At 38.9% G+C, this 21,484-nt stretch overlaps 1 protein-coding gene across 1 annotated transcript in view; it reads left to right on the top strand.

The window, feature by feature from the left end:
• The window catches only part of GLCCI1 (glucocorticoid induced 1), a 151,556-nt gene that overhangs the window by 22,784 nt on the left and 107,288 nt on the right, over nt 1-21,484 (top strand). The window contains exon 2 of the mRNA XM_040471591.1: nt 20,535-21,459. Within this exon, the coding sequence (XP_040327525.1) occupies nt 20,535-21,459 (925 nt within the window). The remainder of the gene's footprint in view (nt 1-20,534; nt 21,460-21,484) is intronic.

Raw genomic sequence — 21,484 nt, 5'->3', positions numbered from 1 at the left:
TAATAGGTGACTGAAGTTTTTATTCTTGGTCTTGAAATGTGATGCCAGAGCAAGCCGTATTATTTTGAAATCATTGGGTTAATCTCTCTCTAGAAATTTGATTTCTACTAAAATGATGTCCCTTAAACAATGTGGGACATTTAACCATTCCAATTTTGCCTAAGGTAGATGATTAAAGCACAGTTAAACAAATGTGGGTCTCTGCTATAGAATCAATCTGTTCCCTCAAAATTCATATATTTGAAATCCTAACCTCCAATGTAATATTATTAAGAAGCAGGGCCTTTGGAGTTGATTAGGTCATGAGGGTGGACTTCTCATGAGTGCAGTTAGTACCCTTATGAAGGGGACCTCAGAGAGCATTCTTGCCCCTTCCACCACGTGAAGACACAGTGAGAAGATAGCCATGTATGAACAAGGAAGCACATCCTAACCTCTTAGACTTCTCAGGCTTCAGAACTGTAAGAAATTAGGAGACAATAATAAATGGAATCTATGGTATTTTTGTTATACTAGTCTGAACTAGGACTGTCTCCAAATGGATGATGGTGTTTTCAAAGAAAAATTTTACATGCACTTTTTGTTTCTATTATATAGTATAGGACACATCTAAATTCAAAGCTATTTTTAATCACAAATAATTTTAAATGCAGGCAAATAAAAATGGAGTTGTAAAGTGGTAGTATTTTCTTAGTATTTCAATCATTTTTAGTAATATAAGCAAAACAATGAAAGAAAAATTGTGTTATGTCATAGCTTCATTTCCTGTTTTCATTACTCATTAAAACTTGATGAGTATGGTAAATGAAATGTACTACATAATTACAATGTGCCACAGATTCCTCTGGACACCACCTACATTAATTGTAAGGCTATTTTAAAATGAAGCATGTGTGCCAGGTGGCTGATATGAACGTCTAAGATCAACCACCATCGTCCTCTGTAAAATTATTCTGTTCTTTAGCTTATCAGTAAAAATGTAACTACCAAATCGCTAACATTTATTAAATGCTTACTATGTACTGGGCAGTTTGCCAGGAGCTTTAGAAGTATTTTAATCTTTGAGATCCCTGTGAGCCAGGTGTGATTATTTTCTCCATTTTATACACATAGTACCATGTGCTTAGCTGTGTATTTTCTGTATAGAGGGTTTTAGGCAGGGGCTAAAAGAACTCTGGCAGTTATATATAATAATTTCAGCATAATAAGAAATCACATGAAGGGCTAATTTTATTTCCAATGGTGGGTACACTGACAGTTTGCTGTCACCAATGGGCTCAATGCTATTTAATAAATTTCCCTTAACCTACACATAGTTGCATTCATAATGTTATTCCCCTTCTTTTTTTAAAACTTTTTTAGAAAATTGTGGAGCGTATGGTGTGTAAACCATTTTTTCTATATATTCTAAAAAATGTGGAGACCCAGAGATGAAAATAAAAGTCACTTCTTATCCCATTTCCCACAGGAAACCACTGTTAGTATTTTATATATATTCTCCCATTTGTTTTTATCCATGCATATGTAAATACATATTTAAATTCAATTGGAAAAGCTTTAAAGCTTGGTTTGGTTTTTCTGATCTCTAAAATTCGGTAATATATCAAAACCCTTTCTTATATCATTAAAATTTCTTCCACATAATTCTAGCCATAATACAGAATTCTGCTATATGGTTGGTTATGTTCTAATTATTGGATCAATTCCTTATTGTCGGACATTTAAACAGGTGGAGAAAACTTCAAACACTTAAAGTCTTACTCATGCGGGACACCTGGGTGGCTCAGTTGGTTAAGCATCCAACTTTGGCTCAGGTCATGATCTCACAGTTTGTGATTTCAAGCCCCACATTGGGCTCTCTGCTGTTAGTGCAGAGCCTGCTTCAGATCCTCTGTCCCCCTCTCTCTGCCCCTCCCCTACTTACACGCTCTTTCTCAAAAATAAATAAAAACATTAAAAAAACACTCTAAAGTCTTACTCATGCTTTAGGCCTCAGATCTTTAATGAATAAAAAATAACATGCCCAGTAAAAGCCTTGAGCTAGATCTCTATTGATCTGAATTTTAATCTAAAACTACAGAGTTGAAGGCACCCTCAGAGGAATTTAGTCCATTTTCCAACTTCTAGATAGGAATATATCAGTATCCCAGATACAGATCTCTAGAAACTATTCTTGAATTTAATGAGGGGTGAAAATTCCATAACCCCTCCCAATGTATTATTACAGAGAATTGGTGTCAGGAGCATAGGCTGTGGAGATAAACAGACCCTAGGACCAAATATCAGATTAAGAACTTTGATCTTTGACTTTATTACTTGCTCTCATTTTAGTTTCCATGAGATTCTATTGAAGGGTTTCTGTGAAGATTCCATGAGATAAAAGAGTGCCCGGCAAAGCATAGGTGTTGAACATATGTCAGTTCTTTTTATTTACCGTTTTTCTCAAATCTCTAACATTCCCTTGCATTCTTTCTATAGTGAAAAAATACCCACCCAGCAATATTTATGGCACTAAATACACCTGAAGACTAAACCCTATGAACTCCAAACCAAATAAAACTAATTCCTTTGACTTTTTCTAAAGTCTACTTTCATAATTCCTTAAACATTCAGACTCCTACTAAATTTTGAGACCCCAAATTAGGATATATAACCATTGGTCTGGCCAGTAATGCAGATGGTAAGAAAATTCCACTGTATTTTATGTATTATAACATTGCTGCCACTCTAACAAGAACTTGCTGAATTCTTTTTTTTTTTTTTTAATTTTTTTTTTCCAACGTTTTTATTTTATTTTTGGGACAGAGAGAGACAGAGCATGAACGGGGGAGCGGCAGAGAGAGAGGGAGACACAGAATCGGAAACAGGCTCCAGGCTCCGAGCCGTCAGCCCAGAGCCTGACGCGGGGCTTGAACTCACGGACCGCGAGATCATGACCTGGCTGAAGTTGGACGCTTAACCGACTGCGCCACCCAGGCGCCCCACGAATTCTTAAGTTATGATGTGATTAACTCAGGTTCCACTTACAGGCCACCATGACAACTGCTTCTCTGTGCTAGTCTTACTTCTCAACACTGATTCTTCATCTTGTTTAGAAGCAGTTCCTTCATCATTTCAAGTAGGTTTCATTGATTTGGATAGGTTTTCCAGCATCAGACTATTTGCTTTGAATCAAATGGTCATCTACATGTCTACTTTAGTCTATTTTTAAGTTACTGGTGAAATTTAGAGGGAAATGAGTTAATACATATCCCACAGATCAACAAGAAACCATTACACATGTATGCAGCTGAGTATAGCAATGACACAGAAATAATGGCTACCTCTTTTGTAAGCAGATTTCTGTTAATGTGAGTCCAGTAGCACTGAAATTCTCTCCAGTCTTACACATTGACGTAGATTTTAGTATGTCATGTGTGGATTATGCATTTGTAGGCTTTGGCTCTGAAAGCTGTAATTACCAACATTTGAAAGACATCTGTGAGGGTGAGGATATGAACAAGATAAACCAGAAGCAAGACCTATAATTACCCCACCCCATCTTCCTATCGGGAACTTTGGATGTTTAAAGCACATCAGGACCTTTAGACAGGCCCTTCTCCTTCAGGGTACATCATCAGGTTGCTCTGAATATACATCATCAATCTCTCAGGCAGTCAGTGTCCTCCACTGCACACTATTAGCTCATAGGTCCTTCAAAGACCAAGGGTGGACAAGAAGCATACTTCTTTATACTGAGTGATCATATCCCTGACATTGGCTATAAAGTCATTTTTTATAGTGAGGGGAAAAACACTGGGCCTGGAGTCAGAAGACCTGATTTCCAGTTATGAATCCCTCATGTACTGTGAGCCTAGTGAAAGCTTTCCTCGGTTTCAAGGACAATTTCCCCATCTGTAAAATGGAAACAATCACAGAATTACTGCATACAAAAAGGTCAGAGATGTGAATATGCTTTAAAAATACTATGATATTTCTATAAAACACATGATGTAGGAAGGGAAAAATTATGTAGAGTCACACCATTTCATTGGAAATTTGGACATTTGTTTCTGTTTTCATCTATGGCTAAATACTGAACATATATGTTTAATATTTCTCAGTCTGCTGAATACATAGCTAGACTATGAGTAGCTAGGACTTGGAAGTGTTGAGAGAATTAACAAGATTCCTTATCATTGATAATAATTAATGACGATGACAATAATGGATAACAAAGCAACTAATCCTTACAAAGGTAAAGGTAGCTTAGACCTGACTCATAGTATTTATGTTCCACCTGATTTTCTTAGATTTTTCTTTAAAGACAACTTCTTAACAGTTTTCTAAGAACAACTGAAGTGAGACTGTTCCTTGAGTAAGAAAAATGGGCAGCTAAAGCTTCTTTCTTCAGTAACACACTTGAGCTCCTTGTTTATTATTTATTAAGTGACACTTGCATAAATACCTTGTTGAGTAATGGTGCTGAGGCAAAACTGAACTCTATTTAGGACACTGTTCTCCCCAAGGTGAGCAATTAAACCATGTATGTAAACTAAGTCCCCTTTGGCCTACCCACTCAACTCCGTAAGTAGCACTAGAAATGCAAAACCATGTGGGGCATAAGACATGGCTGGAGGGGGAAATGGGAAGAGTAGGTGAAGTCTCCCTGGAGAAATGAATAAAATATAAAGGGGGCAGGGAAACTAATAACTGAAAATTGATTCTGACTATAGATATCAGTATATCAAGTTAATGCAAATTAAGGTGGCATGAGATTAGGGGGAAAAAAAGCCTTTTCCCTGTACAGTATAATAACCATCTTACTTTAAATGTAGCCAGGAAGGGCTGTGTTTGCTCATGTGATCTGGTTTCTGCACTTCCCACACCTGGGGAAGTATCAGCTAATATTGATTTAGCACTAATTTATACCTGATGGTCAGGGCCAACTAGAAAAGAAGAGAACTGGTACAAATTAGTGGGGCCCAATGGTCCCAGAAAGCAGCCTGGGGCCTGACTGTTGTATATCAATACAAATCACCCTTTCTGTGATATTTTTAAATATTTTAAAGGGACCTGAACTGGTGCGCTTAAGATCCTCTTTAAGAATGATAAGAATGGATAAAATCAAGTCACATTCTTAGATTCTATTATGTTTAGTTCATTACTCTGGGACGCAAGCAAACTAGAAGCAGAACAGGTTTTAAAATACCTGACTCATGGGGCTCCTGGGTGGCTCAGTTGGTTAAGCATCTGACTCTGGGTTTCGGCTCATGTCATGAACTCTTGGTTTGTGAGTTCGAGCCCTGCATCGGGCTCTGTGCCGATACTGTGGAGCCTGCTTGGAATTGTCTCTCCCCCTCTCCCTCTGCCCCTCCCCTGCTTACTCTGTCTCTCAAAATAAATAAACTTAAAAAATTTTAAAAATATATGACTCATTATATTACAAACAATATCAGCAAGTCAGTTCCATTTACTTTTTCCTTAATAAAATTCCCTATAATAAAAATATCTCTAGTCTTCTATTTTAAGTATCAGTGTATATTTTCTTGAACCAGAGAACTAGATCCTACTTCTTTGAAAACTGTTTTCTTTGGGTAATTTCCATTAAATGATGTCCATTATCACCTATCAACATTTCTTGGAATTTGGCTGAAGAATGAGAAAATATTTGCGTCCTATAATTAAGTTCAATGAACTTTTATTCATTTCTAATCCATTGTTTTCCAGATTTGCCTGATCATAATGATCACCTGGGGAACTTGTTAAAAATTATACAGTCCTACCCTACCCATTCCCAAACATGCAAAATTAGATTTTCCAGGAAGGAAGGCTGAAATCTGTATTTTTAGCATGGGACTCCAGCTATTCCTCATGATTTACACATTTGGAAAACACAATTCTGTGCCCTTGTCCTATTCCTCATGATGTCAGAGCTCTTTAAACTCCCACATTTCCTTCTAACTGCCCTTTTCCTCAGTGACTGCAGGAGTTTTCCTATGATGGAAGTGTGTTTCAGAAAAGCCTTTCTAGAGACTGTGACCCTCCCCTTAATGACCAGTTGTAGATGACTTTGCTGGCTCCTGAAGTGACCACACTTAACCTCCCTTTGTGCTACATACATTTTTTCTTTACCTCCACGCTCTTATCTTCCCTTCTTCCCATAATGGGGGGGGGGGGGGCGGGCGGGAAACATGGTCCCTTTTTGTCAAACTTGCGCTCTTGATCAAATTCTCTATTGCCTCATGGAAGCTATATCTATGAATCCTCCTCCCCATTCAAAGCTTGCTTTTTCTTTTTTTTTCTCCTTTGGCTTCTTTGGCTTATAGGCAATGAACATTTCTTCTGTATTCTTGTTAAACCAACCCAACATATACTTTCTTGGTCTCTGTTGAACCCCAGGATCCCATTTTAATTCATGCCTTAGTTTTACTGTCAAATTTCTCAAAAGAACATTCTACGATGGCTACATCTACCTTCTTAATCTTCTCATGACCCCACTGTAACCTGGCTTCCATGGAGCCACATTTTATAGTGTTGGCTTGAAGATTACCAGTGTTGAGAATGATTTTTTGTGTAGCTTTAACCCTCTTGCCCTTTCAGTAGCATTTGAAATTGCTGGTAACCCCATCTTTTCCAAACTTTATCAATTAGTGATCATTCAATTATAAGAACAGAAATCTATTCAAGTAATTGAAACAATACTTTTACTATAAGACTTTAATTTTAATATAAAGAATATATAGAATATAAAATAATATAATCTTAATATAAAGATTTTAACGTAAGACTACAGGAAGCTTTCCCACAGAACGTTTAATAGGGTCATGCAAGGTTTGAAATCAGGAAATGGGAAGCTATCAGTATCCAATAAAGTTTGTTTGTTTGTTTATTTTAGTTTTAGAGAGACAGCGCAAGCTGGGGAGAGGGGCAGATGGAGAGAGGGAGAATCCCAAGCAGGCTTCATGCTCAGCATGGAGCCAGACACAGGGCTTGATCCCACAACCCTGAGATCATGACCAGAGCAAAAATCAAGAGCCAGATGCTCAATAAACCAAGCTACTCAGGCACGAATAAAGGTTTAACAAATAATTATTGATCACCTGTTATATTCTAGGCACTGGCTACGCGTTAAGTGATCAAGTACTGAGACAAGGCCCTTGCCCTTAGAGATTTTACAATCTAGTGGGGGAGGCTTACCACATAAGCAAGTAAACAAATGTGTATTTGCAACTTGTAATGAGCATTACAGATGAAACAGACTTGCTTAATGATAGATTATTACAGGTTATTAGCCATAGGTGAGGACTCAAAGGATATGCTGGAGACATTTAGGTTGAGCCATGATGAACGTGAGGGAGACACTAAGGGAAGCTGGGGAGGGTGAGGGATGTAGAAGGAGTGTTTCAGCCTGAAGATAAGCTGTGTGAAGACCCTGATAGAGTTTCAGAGTAATTGCAAGGAGGTTACTACAACTGGTACTTAAAAGATGAGGCAGAGAACAGCAAGATTAAGCTGGGGAAGGAGGCTGAAGCCAGAACAGGGTAGGCCTTTTAAGCTCATTTAATTTGACTGCAAAGTAATTGGAAGACATTGAACTGATTTAAGCAGCAAACAACATGGTCCAATATATTTCCAGGTTTACCCTGACCGGTAAGCAGAAAATCGATTAAGGAAGGCAAGAGTGGAGTGGAAAGACCAGCTAGCAGCTATAGCAGTAGCTTAGGTAAGAGATGATGGTAATTTGGACTGATGCAGTAGCAGAGGACATGGAGAGAAGGGGATAGATTAGACATCTATTTATGAGAAGTAAATGAAAGGACAAGCTGATGGGTTGGAACTGGGGAAGGAAGGAGAGTGAGAAATCAAGAATATTGCCCAGGTCATCTTATTTACAATAACTAGGTGGATGTTGATACCATTTACTAAAGTGGGGAAACAACATACAGAATACAGATAGAACTTCTTTTTAAGGGGGGGGGGCGGGGTATTGGGGGGCAGTAATATAGAAATCAAGACTTCAGTTCTAGTTCAGATACATTACTTTCAGATGTTCATGGAGACTTCATATGTCAGATAGGCAACTGAATACCAAATTTTAAAGAAATGTCTGGGCTGGAGAGATTAATTTAAGTTGCCAGCATTTTAGAGTATTTAATACCATGGAAATGCTTGAGATAACCAAGAAGAGAACAGAGAATATAGCCCAGTTTTTAGAGGGCACTGGAGGAAGTAAAACCCCTGAAGGACAGTGAACAAGAGTGATTAGTAGAGTAGGAGACAGAAACACATACTCATCAATAATTACTTGGAAGGTAAATGGACTTAACGCTGTGATCAAAAGACATAGGGTGATGGAATGGATTTAAAAAACAAGATCCATCTATATGCTGCCTATAAGACAATCATTTCAGACCTAAAGATACATGCATATTGAAAGTGAAAGGATAAAGAAATATTTATCATGCAAATGGATGTAAGAAGAAAACTGGGTAGCAATATTTACATTAGACAAAATAGTCTTTAAAACAAAGACTATAACAAGAGACAAAGAAGGACACTATGTAATAATAAAGGGGACAATCCAACAAAAAGATGCAACAATGTAAATATTTATGCATCCAATATGAGAACACCCAAATACATAAAACAGCTAATAACAAACATAAAGGAACTAATTGATAATATTACAGTATTAGCAGCAGACTTTAACACCCCATTTACATCAATAGATCATCCAAACAGTAAATCAATAAGGAAACAGTGACTTGGAATGACACCCTAGACCAGATGGATTTAACAGATATATTCAGAACTGGGGCACCTGGGTGGCTCAGTCAGTTGAACATCTGACTTCGGCTCAGGTCATGATCTCACAGTCTGTGAGTTCAAGCCCCATGTCGGGATCTGTGCTGACAGCTCAGAGCCTGGAGCCTGCTTTGGATTCTGTGTCGCCCTCTCTCTCTACTCCTCCCCCACTCATGCTTTGTCTCTCTGTCAAAAATAAATAAACATTTAAAAAATAGATATATTCAGAAAATTCCATCCTAAGACAGCAGAATACACATTCTTTTCAAGTGCATGGAGAACCATCTCCGGAATAGATCACATATTAAGCCACAAAACAAGTGTCAATAAATTCAAAAAGACTCAAGACATACCATGCATCTTTTCTGACCATAATACTATGAAACTAGAGGTCAACCACAAGAAGAAATCTGGAAAGACCATAAATACATGGAGGCTACATAACATGCTACTAAACAATGAATGGGTCAACCAAAAAAATCAAAGAGGAAATCAAAAAGGAAATCAAAAAACACATGGAAAAAAAATGAAAATTAAAAACCAAAACCAAAACCAAAATCTTTGGGATACATCAACAGTGGCTTTAAGAGGAAGTTTATAGCAATACAGGCCTACCTTAAGAAGAAAAAAAAATCAAGTAAACAACCTCATCTTCTACCTAAAGGAGCTAGAAAAAGAACAATAAGCAAAATCCTAAACCAGTAGAAGGAAGGAAATAAGATTAGAGGAGAAATAAGTGATTTAATAAATAAATGATTTAGTTTCTATTGTAGAAACTAAAACCAAACCAAAACAAAACAAAAACAATGGAACAAATCAATGACACCAGAGCTGGTTCTTTGAGAAGATCAACAAAATAGATAAACCTGTAGCCAGACTCACCAACAAAACAGAACAAAAACAAACAAGATGGAGGATGCAAATAAAATCACAAACACAAAAGGAGAAATAATAATGGACAGCCCAGAAATACAAAGGATTGTAAGATTATTATGAAAAATTATATACCAACAAATTGGTCAACCTAGAACAAATGGATAAATTCCTAGAAACATGGAACATACTAAAACTAAAGTGGAAAGAAGTAGAAAACAGACTGATTGCTAGCAATGAAATTTTATCTGTAATCAAAAAACTCCCAAAAAGCAAAGTCTAGGACCAGAGGGATTCACAGGGTGAATTCTACCAAACATTTAAAGATTTAATACCTGTTTTTTTCAAACTATTCCAAAAAAACAGAAGAGGAAGAAAAACTTCCAAATTCATTCTGTGAAGCCAGCACTACTCTGATACCAAAACCAGATAAGGACATCACAAAAAAGAGAACTACAGGCCAATATCTCTGATGAACATAGATGCAAAAATCCTCAAAATGAACATAGATGCAAAAATCCTCAAAAATCCTTGGCAAACTGAATCCTACAATACATTAAAAAAATCATTCACCACAATCAAGTGGGATTTATTCCCAGGATGCAAGGGTGGTTCAGTATTTGAAAATTAATCAACATGATACATCACATCAAGGAGAGAAGGGATAAAAACCATATGATCATTTCAATAGATGCAGGAAAAGCACTTGACAAAGTACAACATCCATTCATGATAAAAAAAACCTTCAACAAAGCAGGTGTAGAGGGAACATGCCTCAACATATTAAAGGCCTTACATGAAAAACCCACTGCTAACATCATACTCCTTGGGGAAAAAACAGAGTTTTTCCCCCAAGGTCAAGAACAAGACAAGAATGTCTACTCTCACCACTTTTATTCAACATAATACTGGAAGTCCTAGCCATAGCAATCAGACAAGAAAAAGGAATAAAAGGTATCCAAATTGGAAGAAGTAAAACTTTCACTACTTGCAGAGGACATGATACTATGAATAGAAAATCCTAAAGACTCCACCAAAAAATGACTAGAACTGATAAATGAATACAATAAAGTCATAGAATACAAAATCAATGTACAGAAATCTGTAACATTTCTATATGTTAATAGTGAAGAAGCAAGAGAAATTAATGAAATAAATCCTATTTACAATTGCACCAAAAATAATAAAATAACTAGAAACAAACTTGACCAAACAGGTGAAAGACCTATACTCTGAAAACTATAAAACATTGATGAAAGAAATTAAAGATGACATAAAAAAATGAAAAGAAATTTCATGCTCATGAATTGGAAGAATATGGTTGAAATGTCTATACTACCAAAAGCAATCCAAAGATTTAATGCAATCCCTATCAAAATATCAACATTTCTCACAGAATGAGAACAACCAACCTTCAAATTTGTATGAAATCAAAGAAGACCCAAAATAGACAAAGCTTTTATTTCTTGAAATATACAAGCAAAGCTGGAGGAATCATAATTCCAGACTTCAAGTTACATTACAAAGCTGTAGTAATCAAAACAATATGGTACTGGCACAAAAATAGGCACATATTAATAGAACAGAATAGAAAGCCCAGAAGCAACCCCACAATTATATGGTCAATTAATATTCAACAAAAACGGCAAGAATATGCAATGGGAAGACAGACATTTCAACAAATGGTGTTGGGAAAACTGGATATCAACATGCAAAAGAATGAAACTGGATCACTTTCTTACATCATACACAAAAGTAAACTCAAAATGGATAAAGGACCTAAATGAGAAACCTGAAACCATACAAATCATACCAAAGAGGACAGGCCATGGTATTTCTGACATTGGCTATAGCAACATCTTACCAGATAAGTCTCCCAAAACAAGGGAAACAAAAACAAAAATAAACTATTGGAACTATATTAAAAAAAAAAAAAAAAAAAAAAAAAACAACTCTTGCACAACAAAGGCAACAATCAACTTAACTAAAAGACAATCTTTGGAATGGGAGGAGATATTGGCAAATGACATATGCCATAAAGGGTTATATCCAAAATCTATAAAGAACTTATAAAACCCAACACCCAAAAAACAAATAATCCAATTTAAAAAATGGCAGAAGACATGAACAAACATTTCTCCAAAGAAAGCACACAGATGGCCAGCAGACACATGAGAAGATTCTCAACATCACTCATCATCAGGGAAATGCTAATAAAAGCTACAGTGAGCTATCATCTCACACCTGTCAGAATGGCTAAAATCAAAAACTCAAGAAACAAGTGTTGGCAATGATGAAGGGGAAAAGGAACACTTGTGCATTATTGGTGGGAATGCAAATTTGTGCTGCCACTATGAGAGACAGTATGGAGATTCCTCAAAAAATTAGAAATAGAACTACCCTATGATCCAGTAATCACACTACTGGGTATTTACCCAAAGAATATGAAAACACTAATTTGAAGGGATATATGCACTCCTATGTTTACTGCAGCATTATTTACAATAGGGAAACTATGGAAGCTGCCCAAGCGTCCATTGATAAAGAAATGGATAAAGAAGTTGTGGCATACAGACACACACACACACACACACACACACACTGGATTATTATTCAGCCATAACAAAGAACGAAATCTTGCCATGTGCAACATGGATGGAGCTAGAGAGTATAATGCTGAGCTAAATAATTCAATCAGAGAAAGACAAATACCATATGACCTCACACATACGTGGAATTTAAGAAATAAAACAGCGAACAAAGGGGGGAGAAAAAGAACCCAAAAAACAGATTTTTCACTACAGAGAACAAACAGATGGTTACCAGAGCGGGGAGGTGGATAGGGGGATGGGTAAAATACATGAAGGGGATTAAGAGTACACTTATCATAATGAACACTGAGTAATGTATAGAATTGTTGAATCACTATATTGTATACCTGAAACTAATATAACACTATATGGTAACTATACTGGAATTAAAATAAAAAATAAATAAGTAGGTGTGGAAAAAAAGAGAGAAAAAAGTAAGAAAAGTAGCAGGCAGACAAGGCAATTGCAGTTAGACTCCACCAGATCTTTTGTCAAGAAGTTGAGCCTGACCTAGTATGTTGAAAACTGCTAAAATTTGTATTAGGATGAGGTCCAAGGAATATTGATTGGGCCTGGCAATATGGAGGCTGTTGACAACACTGAGTAGCTGTTTTCAGTGGTATGATGAGGGTGGAAGCCAGATTAAAGTACACTGAACAGGAAATCAGTTAACTTGTAGACAACTCTCTCAAGAAGCGTTGCTGTGAAGGGATCAGGGAATTAGAGCTGCAGATGGAAAGGGATAAAACAAGAATCTTTGTTTTGCTTTTTAAAAATGTTCTGATGGAGCTTGTTCGTACATATTTGGGAATAATCAAGCATTTGATGATGAACAAGAGGGAGGGTAAGAAGAGAAGAATTTAAATCACAAGTAGAGGAAAATGGCTTTCGGTAGGAGAGCAGAAAATGTATTACTTGTAATCGAGAAGTTGAGCCAAATGCCAAAAGATTTGCAGATCTGATGGTAGGGATATACTGGAGTTGTACCAGGGTAAGCAGGTGTGGGGATGGTTTTCGACGACTGGAAAAAAAAAAGAGTAAGAAATAAAATAGTCATCATGGGGAACTGAACATATGGTCAGGCTCCCCTCTCTGTCTTTCCTCCCCCTGCTACCAAACTTATCTTCAAAAACACCAAACACTCTCCATTTTATTAAGGAGTGCTTCCTTTCTGCCTTCTTTTCTAGCTTTGTGTTGTTTAACTCTTTTCTCCCCCACTAATGTATAAATTCTCAAAATTTTGCCCTTGATCTTCTGTCCTTTATTTCTACACTTTTCTCCCTTGCCAACTTCATTTATACCCCTGGCTTCAAATACTTTATCTATGTGGATACCCCCAAATCCTTATCTCTGCTGTTCTCAACTTCACTATCATTTAAAAACTACCTTCAAACATTTTTTTTCTTCTTTCTTCTTGTATCTATACTAGATGGTTGGTGTTAAAACTGAACTTATTGTGGTAATCATTTTGAAATACAAATACATAAATCCAATCTTTATGCTGTATACCTTAAATTTATACCATGCTGTGTGTCAGTTATATGTTAGTAAGACAAAGAGGGGCACCTGGGTGGCCCAGTCAGTTAAACATCTGACTCTTGATTTCAGCTCAGGTCGTGATCTGGCAGTTTGTGAGTTTGAGCCCTGCATTGGGCTCTGTGCTGACCACATGGAACCTGCTTGGGATTCACTCTCTCTGCCTCTTCGCCCGCCCCCCGCCCCCTGCCCCCCACCATGATTTCTCTCTCTCTATGAGAATAAACTTAAAAATAAAGCAAAAAAAAAAAAAACAAAAACCTGACTCCATCTTAATATCCTCTGGATCTTTTATTTATAGCTGAATTCATAATTATCTTCTCACCAAACCTGCTTGTTTTCCTGGCTATGCTTTTCAAGACACTACTATCCTGCCAGCATTCATATCCTGAAGTTTCAGAGTTGTCTGACCTCCTACTTTCAAGGTCCGTCAGCTGAGAAGGCCCATCACTTTCCTCCTCTCCACATCCTCTGCCATTCCCCTCTCATGAACTAAACTCACATGGATTATTGTCCAAGTCTGCTAAATCATCTTCCAGTATTCAGTCTCCAATCTGTGTTGAAAACTGTCCTTGCATTAACTTTCATGAAACACAGCTGCACTCAGTTTCTCCCCACCCACTCAAGAATCTTTGGCAGCTCCTCACTGCGAACTCAATCAAGAACAAGCCTTACCTACCAACCTCCATGACCTGTCATCAACTGATCCAGATTTATCTTTCATTAACCATCAATCAAGGTAGACGGTCCAATTATCTCCTAATATATCCTGTGTCTTCCTGATGACGAGACTTCTTCATGTTCTTCTTCCTGATGCCTTTCCTCAAAAGTGATCTTTCCCTCCCATCACTTCCATTAGTATTTTATTTATGGTTCTCCTCTTGAGGACCTGTGTTTAGACACGATTTTTCCTCTATTTGTCGGCAGAACTTTTTGCCTCTGAGAGACTACAATTTACCAAAGTGTGAGAACAGATGTGCCCTACAGAGCATACAGTGGTTTCTGACACTCCCAAGACATTTGATAAGTAACTTGGTGAGGAGTTACTAAGGGCTGCGACCAGTAATGTGCTATTAAACCTTCATATAGGCCTATTAGATGCATTGGTGTGGGCCTTTTCAATAAGATGCTGAGTAGGACACTGAAAATTGTGTGCTACAAAAAGCTTAAAATAAGAAGAAACTTCTCTAGTCAAGCACTGCTGATGAATTGAATGCGCCTTAACAACAGTCCCTCAACTCACTCATGTGGTAAAAAGTAAAATTCAGACACATAAGGAGGAAATTAATCCGGGACACATTCTGATCACTCTAAAGTGATCTTTAAAAAATTAATATTACAATTATCAAGTATACTCTTTTCACAGGACTACTATTGGTCTCATGTATTGTTGACACCATGTTTGGAACTAAAACAAATGGAATGCCGCACCATGTAAAGAGAATATTTGCAGTTCTTTCGTCCCCACATCTTTAGACTCTGAATGTCCTGGCTTTGTACAATATAGTCTTCTAGTTAAATGATAAAAGTCAACTTATATATCAGTTTAGGGAATGTGCCCCTGGCCTCATAGTTGGCAATAGAAATTGCTGTGGAAATGAAAGCTGAAAAACTGGTGGTCCTCATCACGGTTTTCTATCATTGTAGGAAGAATTATATACTCATTCTTTTGATATTTACTATTTAGAAATAAAATATCCCCCATTTCAGTTGCTTCTCTTGAATTTATTTTAGAAACAAAGCATAGGGGAAAAGCTTCTTGACACTGGTCTCAGCAAGGATTTTCTGGATACAATGCCCAAAGCACAAACAATGAAAGCAAAAACAAACAAGTGGAACTACCTTAAACTAAAAAGCCTTCTGCACAGACAGCAAAGGAAATGGTCAAAGGACCTACATAGACACTTTCTCCAAAGAAGATATTCAGATAGTCAACAGGTACATGAAAAGATTCTTCACAGCATTCATCATCCGGGAAATGCAAATCAAAAGTACAATGAGATGTCACCTCACACTTGTTAGAATTTCTTTTCCAGAAAATACAAGAGATAACAAGTGCCAGTCAGGATGTGGAGAAAAGGTACCTCTTGGGCACTCCCGGTAAAAATGTAAATTGGTACAGCCATCCCCGAAAACAGGATGGAGATTCCTCCTACAATTAGAGGTGGAACTGCCATATAATGTAGCAATCCCACATGTGGGTATATATCCAAAGAAAATGAGTATCTCAAAGAGGTATTTGTAATCCCCATGTTCATTGTAGCATTATTTACAATAGTCAAGACATGGAAACATATATAAATAAATATAAAATATACATAATGCAATAGTATTCAGTCATAGAAAAGAAAAAAAATCCTGCTATTTGTGATTACATGGATGAAACTTGAGGGCATTATGCTAAGCAAAATAAGTCAGATGGAGAAAGACAAACACCATATGATGTCACTTATATGCGGAACCTAAAAAACCCCAAACTCATCAGAGAACATATGGGAGGTTATCAGGGGTAGACCATGGGCAGTGAGGGAAATGAGTGAAGGTGGTCAAAAGATACAGATTTCCAATTATAAAATGAATAAATTCTGGAGATATAATGTACAAGGTGACTGTTGTTAATACTATATTGTATATTTGAAAGTTGCTAAAAGAATACATTTTAAAAGTTCTCACCACACACACACACGTAACTATGTGAGGTAATAGATGTGTTAGCTAGCCTTACTTTGTTAATCATTTTACACTTTAGACCTATATAGTGCAAAATCATTACATTAAACTAACACAATCTCATGTCATTATATCTCAATATAATCTCATGCCATTATATCTCAATAAAACTAGGGAAAAATAAACAGCAAAATTTTTATTACTTACATGAAATGTTCCTTTCTATTTAAATACATTTTTTTTTCAGTTCCTTTATACAGGCCTCTTGAGAATAACTGTTCCTAACAGTGAGACAGAACTACCTACAAATCAGCAGATGTCATTCCCTAACTGTCCTCAACTGTGCTTTGTCAATTTCACTTGGTTATTTTTTTTTTTCTGCAAATTTCAACTGCCTGTTTCTCCATCACCAATTTCACTGTCCATTTCCAACCTCTGATGAGCCTCCAAGATACACTAGGGCTAATATTTTTCACTTTGCCTGTATAAGGACCAGAATACAAGATATGCTTTCTGTTTGAATGCCAGATCTAATGCAAATATCTGTATGGTTTATAGTAGCCATATGGAACGTTTTTGTACTCTGTGGCTATGTCTTTTCAGCAGATATACCTATGATTATAGGTATGTTTTCTAATAAAAGCCACAGTTCTGGTTCATGGGACAAACACTGGTTAAAATTTGCTACTCTTTCAACGATACTGAGCAAATAATGATTGTCTACCATGTACCAAGCACTACTGCAAAGATTCAGCAGTTATAAAACACAAAGTCTTGCTTTCATGGCTCTTATATTCTAGGCAGACAGAACAAAAAATAATTATATAATAAGTTGGATTGTGATAAGTTTTCTGAAAAAAAAAAGTAGGACAGAGAATAGGTAATGCCTAGGGGGTGCTTGCAATTTTAACAAGGGTTTTCAGAACACTGGAACCACTGTGAAGGTGGTGACATCTGAGTAAATAGCTGGTGGAAATGAGGGAGAAAGCCATGTGAATATCTGGGGCAAGAACTTTTCAGGCAGAGGGAACACCTAGTGCAAAGGTGCACATAGGCTGTCACAAGCAGTAAGGAGTATTACTGTAAGCATCTGCCAGGGACTAAAATTCAGGCAAGGCTTTTTTTGTTGTTGTTGCTATAAGGAATCCACCTACAAGAGAGTTTAATCAGCTTAAAATGAGCATCAGTGCAGATCTGTTTAGTGTTCTCTCTCAGCCATGACCTCATTGCTAATACTGACAGCCTGGACTGCCTCTTAGATTTGGATGAACCTTGGATGTTCAGCCTGGCAAACTTGGATGAAACCAGAAAAGAGAGGTTTTGGTAGCTCCGTAGGCCTGTTGGTTCTTTACCTCATTTTTCTCTCCACATGGGGCTGCATATTAATCACATGTAGCCAGTGATTCCAAGTTTTAATTTAATCTAAAATACATCCATTACCATATATGATCTAAGAAGTAAATATAATAGAATTCTGCCTCAAGTGAGCTAATGGTGGACAGCCAATACATAAGGCTATATGAACAAAGGTGGAAATGCCACCAAACTGTTTGTTCAATGTCTTTACTTCTAGTCAGGGCAACATAGTAAAGAGGTCATTACTAATGTTAAGTCTTAAATTAATTTCCAGAGATTGTCACGCTTACATTCAACAAATAGAAATAATCTGCACTGGTCCTTTCTCTCCCATAACTAGCAAAGTAGTAGAACAGTGCTCTGCTAGTCAAGCAATCTGCCCCTCCTTCTAAGGGTTTTCCAATTTACGGAGAATATTTTCCTAAAGCTTCTGTTATGCCCTGGGAGCCCACTCTCATCCTTGATAAGAATAAACATTATTAGGAACTCAACAAATGGAGATTTGAAAGCAGGGTTTAGTTTATTTTAGCCTACCTTTGATTTGTCTGGAGACTGAATTCCTCACACATGAAGATCAGTACTTATTTAACAAGAGTAAAGTTTTAAGAGAGGACCAAGATTTCTTTAGCAAAGAGAAGCTGGTTGAACATCCAAATAGGTAATAATGACTTACAAATAACTGAAAACAGGATTTTAAGATGATAGTTGTCTGTGTGGGTTATTTAGATTTGCTTTAGATGTCTGATGTAATTGGCTATGGTAAATTTGAACAGACACAGAAAGCCTTTAAAATATGGCTACGTATGTGGTTTTAGATCCAAACCCAGTATTGATCATTATGACTGTGGCTAGGTCTAAATTTAGAATTATTGTAATCTGATGTGTTGAGGTTGTTCCATACTTATATTTAGGAGTGGCCAGAGAGGACATTTCTATAATGAAACTATGCTGTAATCAAATCAACAACTTAGAAATTTACTGGCCTTTTAACTTCACATATTTAATCTGTTCACGTTTTTGTTCTTGATATTCTGAAAAAGTCACTGGAAAGAAGCTACTTATTCTTTTTCCTCATAAAAGAACGCAATTTCCTAATCAATGAAGAGTCTAGATGGAAAAACTAACACAATAGATCAATTACACGAAATTTGCAAGAGTAAGGTTTTTACTTTATTTAAATTAAAATAGGTCATTCTGGAAAGAAAAAAAATACACAATGGGCTGCCTTCACTTGTAAAATTTCTTTTGAACTAATGAGAACTTATCTCACATAAGAGATTTGTGGACTGTTGTAAATACTCTACCAATCATGTATTCCACAGCTTTAAGCTGTGATGTGCTAGAACAGAGGGCTTACTCACAGACTCATGTTAGTTTACCTAGGTCAGGCTCTTTGCTCCCAACTTACTAGCTGAGTAATCTCAGGCAAGACATTTAACTTTTTTGTGACTTAGCTGAGTACATAGTGGGAGTAATAGTATCTACCTTTTGCATTTTTGGAGGGCTAAATGAGTTAACACATAAAACATTCTTATACCAGTGGTTGGCACATGATGAATGCTCATTAAATGCTAGTTACTAGAATTATTCTAGTGTATGATAAAGTGAGGAACTACCACCAATCTTAATGGGAAGTACTGGATGCAATTCTTGTATTTTATTGGGTTTCATTTACTTTACAGAAACTAGTAGGCTTTTTGGTCTTAGAGTACAAGGAAGCAGAGAGGGATGGCTCCTCTAAGCGAAACTAACCCCTGCATAGAGTGCCTGAAATCACAGGAAGTTTGTCAGTGTGGGCAGACACCAAGAGCAGACCAATCTAATAACCCACTTCTCTCTTTTTTTTATCTCATGGAAATTAATGGAGAGTATCTGATGTAGACCATTAAATTAATTGTTCCTGTATAAGGTTTAAAACCTTGGCTTACCATTGGGTAAACTTAGGCTTTTGTTGGTCATGCAAATTCTCTGTATCTCTTCAGTTTCACTGCAGAATTAAAACCAAATTTACCACAGTGGATTGTTACAGCGAGTCTGGCATTTATTTCTCCCAAGAGGCCATCTGCTTCTGGGGAAGGGCAACAGGGTGCCCTCCGTTAATATATCTAACTGATGGTGTAATGATGCACAATTCCTGGTTAACCCTTGCAATTCACAGTTATTGTCTTGGAACATAAGATGGTATTCTCTTTTCACTGCGTAACTACAAATGTTAGGATAGACTTTTATAAAACTATTGGCCTACTCTTCAATCCTTCTAGACTTTGCTTTTGATGCCCTTAAGTTCTTTTAACTAGTCTACTAGCCACAAAAGCTCCGATTACTAAAGTTAGAGGGGAAGGGATATTCTTCTGGTTCCAACTTCTAAAACGTCCCGCCAGAACAGGTGTACTTGCAAAGTAAAATTAGCCTTAAGGGTCCTCTGTCTCAAGTTGTACAACTGGCCCAGGAGGGTGGAGCCCTCGCGCCCTGTTTACCGGCGTGTGTATCTGTGGGTGTCGCGGCACGCGCAAGGACACACACGGACCCACTTTCTTAGGTCAGCCCAGTCAAACCCTCCGTCTTATCCCAAGGGCTGTCAACTCTCACGCCTCTTTCTGCGCCCTCAGCCAGTACCCCCCTTCACTCTTCCACTCCCTCACGCCCCGCCTCCAAAGTAGGAGGTCCCACTCTAACTGGCAAGTGCTCCTCTTACTCCTACTCTGCAACCAATCACTCGAGTTCTGGTGGAGAGCGGCAGAGCCAATGGAAATGCTCGTTGCGGCAGCTGCCGGGTCCAAGCGCCGGTAGGCGGTGCCGGGGGCGGGGTGCGGGTGGGGAATCAGTTGCCATTTGGAGTGAGGAGCAGGCGGAGGCGGCGGCGGCGGCGTTTGCGGTGGCGCGGGATCCGCGGAGAGCCAGACACCTCGAGGCCCTTTCCTCCTGCCCAGATCCCCAGAAACAGGGGTCCGGGCCCTCCCTGCAGTTGCCAGGCGATCCCGCGCGTGCAGCCCTGCGAGGCAGCGAGCGGCCCCCGAGGCTGCGTGATCCGGACTGTTGCCCCTCTCCCCTGTCAGCGCGATGCCCGGGGCGGCGGCGGCGGCTCTGGGCTCCTCGCGGCCCCGGCCGTGACCGCCACACCGAGCCCGGCCCGGCGGTTGGGGCCGTTGGGCGTTTGTTTTCGCAGCCTTCCCCTCCCCCCTCGCCGAGGCCGCGGGGGTGCGCGTTGGGAAGGGGGAGCCAAGAGACTCCTCCTCCTCCCCGATACCCCCGCCCCTCCCCCTTACACACTCGCACGCACTATCGCGCCGGCTCCCACACGCTCGCGCGCCGCCCGCTCCGCGCCTCGGTGTCGGCCGGCGTCGTCCCGGGCCCGCGGAGCCACCATGTCCACTGCCTCCTCCTCCAGTTCCTCTCAGACCCCTCATCCCCCGCCGCAGAGGATGCGGCGCAGCGCCGCGGGCTCCCCGCCCGCCGCCCCCTCCGCCGGTAGCGGGAACGGAGCGGGCGGCGGCAGCGTGGGTTGCGCCCCGGCTGCGGGAGCCGGCCGGCTGCTGCAGCCCATCCGCGCCACGGTGCCCTACCAGCTCCTGCGGGGCAGCCAGCACAGTCCCACGCGCCCACCCGCCGCCGCCGCCGCCGCCTCGCTGGGTAACCTCCCGGGGCCCGGCGCGGCCCGCGGCCCCAGTCCG

The sequence above is a fragment of the Herpailurus yagouaroundi genome, unplaced genomic scaffold (assembly GCF_014898765.1).
Source record: "Herpailurus yagouaroundi ecotype Mexico unplaced genomic scaffold, PumYag 100, whole genome shotgun sequence".
NCBI lineage: Eukaryota > Metazoa > Chordata > Mammalia > Carnivora > Felidae > Herpailurus > Herpailurus yagouaroundi.
This window is presented reverse-complemented; position numbering and strand designations above follow the sequence as displayed.